This window comes from Acanthaster planci, linkage group LG02, assembly GCF_054643075.1.
Source record: "Acanthaster planci isolate LZ-2023a linkage group LG02, COTS_SCS, whole genome shotgun sequence".
In the NCBI taxonomy this organism is placed as follows: Eukaryota; Metazoa; Echinodermata; class Asteroidea; order Valvatida; family Acanthasteridae; genus Acanthaster; species Acanthaster planci.
In genome coordinates, this window is record NC_141778.1 from 16,755,517 (window position 1) to 16,767,664 (window position 12,148).

At 40.4% G+C, this 12,148-nt stretch overlaps 1 protein-coding gene across 3 annotated transcripts in view; it reads right to left on the bottom strand.

Moving 5' to 3' along the window:
- Nucleotides 1-548: 548 nt before the first annotated feature.
- LOC110984417 (adhesion G protein-coupled receptor D1-like) overlaps nucleotides 549-12,148 on the bottom strand; it is a 33,164-nt gene continuing 21,564 nt past the window's right edge. The window contains exons 16-26 of one of the 3 annotated variants that reach the window (XM_087133017.1): nucleotides 11,692-11,920; nucleotides 11,296-11,422; nucleotides 10,914-10,981; nucleotides 10,094-10,220; nucleotides 9,672-9,775; nucleotides 9,257-9,356; nucleotides 6,428-6,581; nucleotides 5,674-5,740; nucleotides 5,143-5,295; nucleotides 3,943-4,111; nucleotides 549-3,406 (exon numbers count right to left, since the gene is read on the bottom strand). In XM_087133017.1, coding sequence (XP_086989143.1) covers nucleotides 3,185-3,406; nucleotides 3,943-4,111; nucleotides 5,143-5,295; nucleotides 5,674-5,740; nucleotides 6,428-6,581; nucleotides 9,257-9,356; nucleotides 9,672-9,775; nucleotides 10,094-10,220; nucleotides 10,914-10,981; nucleotides 11,296-11,422; nucleotides 11,692-11,920 — 1,520 coding nt within the window. In that variant the 3' untranslated portion in view covers nucleotides 549-3,184. The remainder of the gene's footprint in view (nucleotides 3,407-3,942; nucleotides 4,112-5,142; nucleotides 5,296-5,673; nucleotides 5,741-6,427; nucleotides 6,582-9,256; nucleotides 9,357-9,671; nucleotides 9,776-10,093; nucleotides 10,221-10,913; nucleotides 10,982-11,295; nucleotides 11,423-11,691; nucleotides 11,921-12,148) is intronic. The other 2 variants (XM_087133018.1, XM_087133019.1) reach the window with 2 other exon arrangements.

Below are 12,148 nucleotides of genomic sequence, written 5' to 3' on the forward strand. Positions count from 1 at the left end.
CGCACCTGCAAAGAGTACGACAATCTTATAGGATGGTTACAAAGGCAGCCAGTGACTCTAGCCACCTCCTCAGTAGCATTTAGGGAGTCTAGGTTACCCCTCAACGCTTGAAGTTCAGGAGACCATTCTCTCGCCATGCAGCGAAACTGAGAGACTTGGACTTCAGCCTCCTGCAGTCCTGGGACGAAAGCTGGGAGGAAACTACACATCTAGTACATTTCACAGTATGCCCAAAGACGATTCTCTCACCGGGCTCAAACCTTCCTCGCAGGGAGTGGGTATCGCTTAACTGGATTCGGACTGGTGTGGGTCATTTCAACTCAGCCATGCACCAGTGGGGCCTACGCTCATCAGCTGCCCTTTCAGTGTGGTGCACCAGAACAGACAGCTCAACACATCCTGTTAGAGTGCCCTGAACTTCGAGACCCTTTCAAACACAACCTGATACGAAAAGAATTTTAATTTTATTCACTCCTTTAAAAAAATCTAGCTCTGCCCTTTACATGGTTAATATTCCCAACCGATCCATCCGTCAGATATATTTTTACTTCATTTCAAGCTAACTTTCCACTTTCGGGTATAGTTATATTTCCCACATTTGAGACAAGCTTCTAAAATATTCACCAACATTTTAGGCCGCGCCCACAAAATGGAGCAAAAACAGACTTACATTTATCAAATGTTTAATTTCATATGTCCATTAATTTTAAGCATGAAAATTGAAGAGCAATTGATGTAATTATAATTTTCCCGGCGTTTCATTTTTTACACCCCCTTTTTTAAAAAATCAGTATCAGCCCCCAAAATAGACAAGATCTGATATTGGTCAACATCTTAAAATGACTTTTAGCCAGTTTGGAGCCATATGCATTTTGCCAAATTTCATGCTTTTATCACAAAATGCACATTTTTTTACTAAGCAGCTCCACTATATATGGATGTTTCTTAATTGGTGTGAAAAGAGATTTAAAGCAGAGCAAGGTTACACTCCTTGTCACTCAATCAAGGGCGCCCTCAACTATACTTTGAAGTGGCACTGGAAAAATCTGTGGACAGGTAGGCTGTTTGAACTTCATAGCCTGTTGTGGCTTCAATGGCCATTAACTAAATTTTAGTTGTTTTAACATGCGCATGCGCAGTACGGTCAATAGAAGACAGCTTTATGTTTTATGTGGATCGGGAACGTGATCGGTGTTTCGAAGTTGGTTCAATGACGCCAGAACTCGAAACAGCTTTGGGATCACTAATCGAGAAACAAACCACGCTTATAGTGGACGTTTTTGTTGCACTGTTGGAAATACATGGGGAAAAGATCCCATTACAAATTGCCAACCTGTCTGTCTCATCCAAGAGAATAATTAGGTCTACTTCACTGTTCAAAAGATTCGGAACAGACCTCATATTTTTTCGGATTTTTAAAAAGCTTTCAAAGATCCCAACCAGAGAATTTTTTTTTTAGTTTAGCTGGAAACACTTTAAAAAATCGAAAATGTGTCTTTCTCCATTTAAAATATTTTTTTACTACCGTGCGCAGTTCCAACGTTCCAATCTCCCCAAGAAAAGGTGGTGGTGCAGGCGTTTTGATGTTTTCGACACTCACTTGCTAAAACCAACAAATCAGTAAACCTAACGTAGAAGTCGCCACTATCTAAAAGCGCACGGGCTACCTTTTTAATACACATGTAGCAACCGCTTTTAAAACAACACACTTTGCATCAGTAATGTCTTGATCTCTTTTTACTCAGCTGCATAATACAAGAATACACTACAATCACAAGAAATAATTGTCGGTAAAACTTTTGCAGAAGGCACCAGCAACTTGGACTGTCGTAAGCAAACGCACACGGTATAGTATTTGAGATTCCAGTTATGTAATCCAAAACTTCCCATTTGCGATACCTAACTACTAGTTCATTCTTATCTATCCACATAAATAAATTGTTTAGGAAAATGTTCAACCAATTTAAAGGTAATCAATTCTTTACTACATGGGATTGAATAAGAAATAACCCTAACATTAGAGCAACTGATCCACTTACTTTCAAAACTTTTCTAACTATATTAAAGTCCTTTGAATTGGCAGAGTTAATCAAGCTCCGATGCTACAGTATACTACGAATGAAGAGTTACATATGCAATACTTTTATAATATCAATGGGCCAGTTTTGGTGTTTCAAAATGCCAGGGTCTTTTAGGATGTGCACACGTGAGTCAGCGTATAGATACGCTGATAGGACAAACTATTGCGCGTAGCTTTTCCCGAATAGCCTTATACTGAGCATGCGCTGTTGGAATACCGAACTGGCTCATGTTGTCCAATCAAAAGGCAATTCACTATGCCCTCCAATTGTCTTGTTCCAATGTTGCACAGAAGTTTACATGTGGATTAAAGTCGAAAATACAAAAGGGGGAAATATCTCATCTTACGTTTAAGGTTTTAGAATGTGATTCCTGCAATTTCTCATCATATATCTCTCCAGAGGTAGATCGGAAAGTTGGGGAAGCGTGCAATCATTTTCTTGCCAATTGCAGTTTCTATAGAATCACTGATACTGAATTAGCACTCGACAACGTACAATGCAACATTGTGCTACAACGTTAACACTTTCACATTAATTTGCAACAAGCGATTACTGATTTGCAACAGTTTCACAGTGACAATACGTGCGATGCAAAGTGGGCAAAATCTACAGGGTCTACTCTTGTGACGTCGCAGTCGTGTTTGTCCTAAAAGTGGCTGCTAAAACTATACTGAACGTCGGTACAAAAGTGACAAAATAATTCACAGAGTGTTAAACCCCAGCTATCAGAACACTAGATAATGCTAGATAATAATACACGTACTACAAAATACCAAATGGAAATACAACCCTCTTTAAAGTTAATGGGACAATAACGATTTTGAACGAGTCTGAAGCAAAATCGAAAGCCAACCAAAAGGTGATAAGTCCGTAAACTCTGGCCGCCCGTACAAGTTGTAGGCAAAATGAAAGTGTTTTTTAAAGCATTTCTACTGCGTTGGTTCATTCAGGCACTATAGCAGACGATAAACTATACGGGAAATTTATAGGCAGTGAAAACAGCAGTAGTGTTATTCTACAATGCTATATTTCAGTTGCTACTTTCCATTGAAAATGGAATAATTTTAACATAAATATACAACATTATTTTACTCAAGGGTTTCTCAAATTGTCAGTTGATCCAGATTAATTCCTTTAGATAAGTCACCTCCATCAGTTGTGTGAAATGTCTTCCAGAGGTAGGCTGATGACTCTACTATACCACTATCTTTGCGCGCAAAGGATGTCGAGTGGTTGGATTCTTTTAATGGGGCTACGCTGGATGACTTGGTGGCCCGCCCAAGTATTTTCCAGTTTACCCTGCGACGTTTGAAGGCGTCTTGGACCTGAGAGATTGCAACAATCACAGAAATCATAATTCCTAAGGTTCCAAATTAATACAAGCCAAGCATAAATGAAGTATAGCGACCAAGGACGAACTATTTGAAACCTGTTTGCGAGATTTTTAAAGTTTTAATTGGCACTCCTCATTCAATTTCGCCGGAAATGGGAAAAAACTACGACCTGTATTCAGTATATTTTTAGCACAGCCATATCTGCTGTATAAATATTTTGTGGGAAAATACCTTTTTCACTGCTGCCCATCAAGTTACACCAAAAATACCACGGGTACTATTTTCTTTTCCCTTTTTTAACAACGCTCACAGATCCACTGCAATTACTGGTTACAACAAAAGCTATGATGCAATCAGCCAGTTTCTCAAAATCACTTTCGTATTGCATTCAAATTGTAATGTGCTACTTGTTGGAAGATACCTCACAATTATATTGCCTTTTGAAAATTAAATTTGATGGCGCTCCAAGGCAGATGTTAAAAAATAATCATTTGAATAGCGATTAAACAATTATGTGTGCAACCAACCTCGAAGTTGAAAACACAGTAAAACAGAAGGAGAAGCACCCCCTGAAGCGAGTTGAGAATCGTGAAGAGATATTGGAATATTATAAGTCCTGATGAGAGGGATAACACACCAAATACCCAAGTCAACCCCAGCACTGGCTGCAGCATCAAGGTAGCTTTGGCTACTTGTCTGGGGATGAGAATAAAGCACTCTCATTAAGCTGCATATGTTTTTATCCGGTATGCTGTAACAGCCCAAGGTAATAAACTGTGTAACAGTACAGAGATTTGGCACTAAGATGTGTCGATAATACAACTCCAAATGGCGAAGGCGTCTCTGCCGATGAAGTGCACAACAGCGCCCTCTCGTCATTTAGCTACAGTACGGGTGACGCACAACAGTGGGCCTCCAAGAGTTTGCAACGCGTTGGCCAATCTCAACGCACAATATCTATCTACCCTTTCTAAACACGCATTGGGTCGACAGATTTCGTGCATTGTGATTGGCCAACGCGTTGCAAACTCTTGGAGGCGCACTATTGTGAAACGCCCGTATTGAACACCAAGTGGGCAAAGCGTCCCTGCCACGGAAGCGCGCAACTTGCGTGTTGAATTTAAGCTTGCTAAATTGAACTTGTTGAAGGGCAAGTTGAATTTGTTCCTTGATAAGTGGGGATATGAGATGTTAAGGAAGTTTCATTGTTTAATTTCACAAGAAAGCTGTAATTAATTTGGGGGAGGAATTCGAATTTATATCGCTTGAACTATTGGGCAGAGTCAATCATCTGTATTAAGTCATTTTAACCTTAACTTGATGTTTGTAAAGTACTGTAGTGAGGGTACAATTTTAATATAATAAACTTACTGAAAATATAGAAGATTTTGGAGACCTCATTTTATTTGCTTTGGTCATTGAAAACTTTTAGAGACAGCTAACTGGTTCTGACAGAAGCGGGGGGCTAGCATTTGACGTCACCTTTCAACTTTAGCTACTGCAAATCCAATATTTTCCAGTTTTAAAATGAAATTGTGAATTACCAATGTGATTGATTTTTCATTACCACCACGTACATCAGTGTAAGTTACATACGGTAGAAGATTTGCTCTAAATTCCATCTGAATGGGCACAACGGCAGCTTTCGAATTGATTTACCAGACACAGATATATTGAAAGTGAAACCGTGCGAATAGTCTATTCTAATGGTATTAAAAAAGACGTACTTTGCCTGTTTAAGTCTACTTGTTGCATGCACAGCGGAGAGTTTGAAAATCACTAAGACAACACGTATAAGGATGCAGGAGTTGATTGCTACAACAGCCAGCATAGGTGCTACAAATATCCAAATGGAGTTATCGGACGACTGCAACCAGCACCTTGGAAGGAGAACGTTGGGAGTTAGAGAGAGGGACACTTTGGAAATTATGGTAAAATGTCTCGTTCAAAATGTATACTCTGTATATATTTCAAGAAGTAATTGTCATTACAGATTAAAGATAATGTGCACAAATTTAATACGTGTGGAAAATCATCTGTGATCATATTCAACTACAGTTGATTCAACAATTGCCCTTCTTAATTATTTGCAAGCCAGAAAAAAAGTTTTCATGCACCAGCTGCTATAATTGGACACAACAAATTGAGGAAAAGTTACATCCTCTTTGCTGAAACAGAGTATTAAAAACTGCAACATCCATCATTACAGTGCAGTGAAATCAGCCCCATAATATTCTCTACTGCAATCAGTAACTTACGTGTTCGATTTGCGAATGCTATCTGAGAATACGCCTAGTGTGACCGCTGCCAGAATGACTGGAACACCTAGAAAATAAATAATGAATAATAGATGGGAAACTACGAGTTACGAACGCAGCTATTGGGCACAATTGTATTTGTCAAACATCAAGTAGTCAATTTATTTATGTCTGAAGTCAGAGGGAAAAACAGCATGGTTCACGAATTTGAACATGTATTTGTCATTAGCTACTTGCTGAAATATCATTTAATGACATCATTATGATGTCATTTCAGAGGACACATGTTAACGGCAAGTCCAGTGAAGTTGTGGTGTTTGGTGGGCAAATTGATTTTATTCAAGGTCGAAACTGATCCGTTGCAGAAATCGAGACACCGTGGCCATTCAGACCCAGTTTAAAAAGGACCCCTGCGGTACCTGGGCTGTTTTAGTTCCACCAGGTATTCCGCTAGCTAACCCGGTACTATAGTATAGACCTGTACGATCCTGATCTTTGAAGTCTTTCAGGCAATCAATATGCTAGAAAAGACCCCCCCCCCAAAATGGTTATGGATCTGCCAAGGCTTCAGACGCAGGCTTCGTGTATCAATCTCAGCTCGTTATTGGCTAGTGAGAACCATGTACATGTACATGTGTGTGTGATTACCAGGTCAAATAAACTCTGAAAAAAGATGATAATAAATATGTTCTCTTCTCAGCATCGATATATGATTGGTTAAGTGTATCACATGCAGTAACTTTTCAGAACTCACCCCAGGCGACAATCATGTACAACCTGAGCTTGCTTCTCTCGATATTAAACACCACCAAAACGTGTAGGTAGAGGTGAATACCTTCAACCAACATCCAGAAGAAACTAGCCATGTTGGTGTAGTAGATCATCATGGCAACCGCTATACATGCATCCTGGCAACAAACGCAAAGTCCCATTCCATTGTATATTTATCATGGCTATCTGCTTGTTTGATGCAGCAAGCAAGTGGCTGGTACTGCGAAAAACCTCTTCCCTCGTCTGCTTCCACTCACTACACAGACCAGTTCACTAATAAATTCTAACGTGTGCGCATGCGCACGTGCAAGTGGAGGCAAAAAGCTTGAGCGGTCCATTGAAAATGTACAGGGGCACAAATTTCAACGTCATTTTCTCTCAGTTTCTGCACATTTTGCCTTTCGTCTTCGAAAAAACTCTAAACATTATCATTTCTGTTACTTTCTGCTGTAATACATTTTACATAGCACTAAAAAAAGTCTTTGCTTTCTCCCCAAGCGCACGAGGTCGAAAGAAATTTACAGGGCTCTTCTCCGACCATGTCCCATTAGATAGTTTTGTACTTCAGGGTATTATGCACCACTCATACTATGCTGAATTGACTGGTTTCTGACTGGTTTAGGTTTGTTTGCCACTTAGTAACGTCGTCGGCCGAGAATGGTGGATTGTACCCTCACGTATCGCACAGTTTGTTTTGCCAAGCCTGTAGGCTTTTACGAAGCGACCTCGTGCGCTTCGAACGAACGAAATTTTTCAAGTTTTTATTTGTTCTCCAAAAGTTCCTCTCATTCCAGAATGTAATAGCTATAATGATTTGAGAGGGTTTTCCGAGGACGAAAGTGAAAAAACGTGAAGAATCTGAGAGAAAATAACGTTGAAGTTTGTGTCCCTCCACATTTTCAACTGGGCGCTCAAGCATCTCGTCTCCACTTTCCATTTATGCGCATTCGCACGTAATTTTATTAAGCACGTGAATTTATTAACTGGTCTACAGATCCAGCATTTAAAGTACCTGTCCAACCACTGCACGTAGGCTACGCAATATATAGGTGCTAACATTTCTATGGACAAGCCTCATATTTGGTCTAGTAATTGACTTATTCTATCCACGTGGTAACATGATCAAAGTTAATTCATCAGTGAACTTAACACCTTCACAACTGGGGACACAGTTTACTGGGTGAGCATTCCAAGGGTTAAGAGACAGTACCTGTTGACTGGATATTCTTGACCGAGTTGTTGGGACCAAAATTTGTTCCCATAGAGGTTTAAGTCCCACAAAATACAGGAAGGTGAAAGGATGAGTGTACGTCCACACGACTACAGTACACAAAGTTTGTACTGTTTCCAATTCGCTCCCATTTGAACCAGAACAGCTTTCCTATGTTGATGTTTCAGTCGAGACCACTTAAGACCTTCACAAGACAACACAAGACCTCCAGTCAAGACGCAAGCAACAAAAAGCATTGCTTTGACATTGTTCAACCTGTCAGTTGTGAGTAGTCTTGTGCATGGTCTTGTATCTGGTCTTGTAATAGTCTTGTGATGGTCTCGACTACAACACTGCTGATATTTCGACCAAATGTCCCTCATGCATGTAAAATACTTCAATTTGCGACTGAAAGGTATACCTGGGAAATTCCTCCTTTCTCAATAAATCTAAAAATTTATTGCGTGAAATTCTTGTAGGGGGCAACGAATGTTCCTCGTGGTGTTCTTCTGGTGTCCCCCAAGGCACCATAAACACGGAAGTATGTGTGCATGCATACACCGTTAACCCCCAGAGTCGCTCCGCACGCAAGAAGGATGAGTACCAAGGGATAGGAGGCGAACAACGCGTATTTGGGGGGGACTTTTGCATGTACCGGCAGTACCCGCTACATTAATTTTATCTAACGAAAACTATGCGGTGGCTCTACCAGGCACGAAAAAGGAGAGAGGGGTACCCCCAACAAGTCCAATCCCTATACACATTCCAGACTACTGTCACTTAACACATCCCCCTAGATGTCTGAAAAGAATTTCTGAGATACCAGTATAACAATGGCCAATACAAAGGCTGGGGGGGGTCTCTCTATTCCCTATGCTTTATATGCCGGCGGCCCCCACTTGTTTACATTTGTTGTCCATTCAAACGAAGTGTACCCCACTGATGGAACAACTAACATGTTGCATATTGCCTGAAGTCTATTGGTGGCTGCCCCCCCCCATAAAATGGTAGCTACAAGACAATGGTGCCAAAATATTCACTTGTAGTACAAAAGTACTTTTGCATCACTTATCCGTTTCCTTCCTCAATGCTTGCAAAAACCCGGCTTCCGTACAATCCAGCTTCCGCACGTTAACAGATGTGTATGCGATTATCATGCGTTAGGCAGGCAATTGCTGATGAATTGGAGGTGCTGCATGCTAAAGGAGGGTTAACGGCAGTGGCCGCTCCCTCGCCCAGGAGCAAGTAAACAGCCGTGGACATGGCCACCCTGTTTGTTCTATTGTACCATGTAATCGTCAGGTTTCACCTTTGTAGCTATTTCTCATTTTGCATTTGACTGTAAAATTTTTTCATTGCTCAAATCAATATGTATTGATGAGTATCGAGTATTGCTTGTGTACAAGCAACGTTTATGGTGTCAAAATAAAGTCGTTTTCTGCAACTGTTTGCAGTTATTCAAAAGCACATCTAACCAACCGCTGAGTGATGAAACATATGGAGCGTTTCCCTCATTTCTAAAGAATAAATGAAATTTTCACTCCGACAGGAATGTTCTATCCTTATTACCAAACCATAAACTTTTATGGAAAATCCACTTACACTGTGCTTAGCAGGGACGTCTAAGAATAGAAACGTGATGCGAGCCAGGCCAACAGCAATGGCTAGGTTGATGTGGACCAACACACGTTCTGTCTTTATGCTGGCATAGATAAAACATGCAAACTGTCACATTTTTTTAAGTGTATATTTTGACACACGTTTGACAAGCATTGACAAGTACTGATTCTTTCGACTGACACGTTTTCAGCTTTCATTTTGAGAGAATGAAAGAAGAATGCTCCAAAAACCTGGTCCTTTAAAATACGAACTCACTCTGGTAAATTATACCAGTTGTTATGAAACCTACCTTTATGTGGATCGTTTGACTACAAAGAGCATGGATTAAGCTATGAAGCCTCCTTATTTAGACTTTTTATTGTTTACCTTAGTAAGATCTGAAAGATTCTGAACTTACTTCAAGAAAATAAATGTGGTGACCAACATGATAACACTAGTTATTGACAAACTGCAGCCGATATAGGATGTAATCTCCAATGCCCTCTGATCAGGCTCAGATATCTGAAGAAACAAGGGAACAAACAAAATTAAAACACTGAAAAAGCAGGCAAAAGAACAAAGCAATTGCGTTTATTAAAGCGTTAGCTTAGCCCGCCAGAGCTCGAGTTTAAAACCATCAAGACCACTGTTGACGGATCTGCATAATATTTGCATCATGCGTTTCATTCACATCACCCATTGGTGAGTTCTGATACCAGTCCCCCGAACCCTTTGACTCAAAGCAGATGATAGAAAACTATCTGAACCTGTCTATAAAGCAAGACACGTAACACTGACCTTATTACAGGGGTATATGTCAGACATTCTTGACGCACTCACCTCAATGTCCATGACTTGCATCAGAACAGCAAAACTGGTTAGATGAGTGCAGGAGCATGTGGTGTAGGCAGGGGTGACTGTGGTGAAATTACATCTCTTGGAGGACCAACTACCTCTGGGCGAATCCCTGCCATAACATTTAAGCAATTTAAAGCAACAATCCATCCCACCCATCAAAGTAATGCCAATACAGGATCACAGTCGAGAATCCCCAAGACTCCACGGGACAACACGCGAACACATCAAGTCTGAGTTCAAATCACAAGCAACTGATATTTTTATTTTTCATTATCCACCCAGCTTATTGAGTATGTGACTGACTGTGATGTGAGTGGTCTTGTGCCTGACCTTGTGTCTGGTCTTGACTACAACGTTGTCGTGAATTCATCGTAAGTAAACTCATGTACAATATGAGTTACTATCCACCCACAAACGAAACAGTGCAAAACCATACGGCACGTTGTGTGCTGATGTGAACTCAAACCTAATTGTATCGAGGCACGTCACAAACCCCAACTTGCCTCCCTAAATTATGGGAGTGAACGGAGGTATCTGCAAGAGCAGAGATGGTTAACGTGCTCGATTAGCCGTGTTCGCCTGAAATGGTTGAATCGACCTCTATACTCTCCAAGATCTGGCATTTTTCCCCAGTAACGTGTCCCTAATGAGCAGACGCTATAATGACATAAGTGCACCAAGTCATGATGCACATTTTAGGAAATGCCCCATTGATAGAACAGTATAATGTCTTGGCAACAATTACCGAATACAAACATTAACTAGCCGATTATAGACAAACGTGCAAAAGGCTTTGACTTACGTTGTGTCCCAGTAAACACATACAGCTGTGTCCAAATCCACAACTTTGTTGGGTCTTTCAGCATTTACCTGAAATAGTTCAAATGAGTGAAAAGATCAAGGCCTCACAAAATGCCAATCTGGAAACTCTGTTGATAAACCTCAGCCCACCACCGATCTGTATTAAGCCAAGATTGGCAAAATATTCCAGGTTTTCTCTCCTTTTCTCTCCACCACAGCCTACCGCACTGCCTCTAGGAATCAACCTGTTGAATTATACTCATATTAGAAGTTAGAATAATCAGGTTATTGGAGTACTCTACACTTTTGTTATAAATACCAAATTAGAACTAAACAAACAGAAAAGGGCTATTAATTACTAAATGAAAAACAATTACAAATACCTCTTTAATGTTGGTCTCAAAATTCATGGAGACCGGGTAGTTTGTGAAGACGCTCTCATCTGGTCGAGGTACAATTGAGACACTGAGGACTCTACTCAAGACTGCAATCTCTGCTAAAGAATTGCTGCTATCACACAAAGAAAAGTATGATAACTTGTTTTGCATTTTCACAAAAAGATGGATTTAACGGCAATAACAGCAAAGTCAGCTCAACAAAAAAACTGACACATATTTTCATCCTGACAGCATCAGACCAATTTAAACCGAACCTACTCACATTAACAAAGTGAGATATAATTTAAATGCAAATAGCACCGTATTGTACACGATAATGCTCTTTTAAAATCGATCAGGGCTACTCCTCTAACTTCCCTTTAATTAGTAAATATATATCACCTATCAGTTTGGGGAAACATCATTTTCACATCTGCAGTAGATGAATTTCCAATAACACGGTGCAGGTTGCGGTACAGGACGAACACGACTGCAGAGTTCGGGTGATCTTGAAATAGCTCCACTGGTATGACAGCTTCGGTTGCAACATCCTTACTAAACTGCTGGTCTCTCTCCGGGAGCGTCAACTGCGATGAACTCCCTTCCCGGTCCCACCTCTTGATTCCGGTGGCTGGAAAAATGAACAAAGGTCGTGGAGACATGGACATTTTGATTGTGGCTTGGCATTATTCAGGTGGCGTCTAAAATCTTTCACGGTCACGTGTCTTGTGGCACGACCCCGCTCTTCTCCCAAAATCCCACTTTTTGTTAATTCGGTTGTATTTAGTACCGGTTGCGAAATGAGAAACAACCCTTACACACAAATTGTTAAGTGATCCATTACATATTAAATAAACTT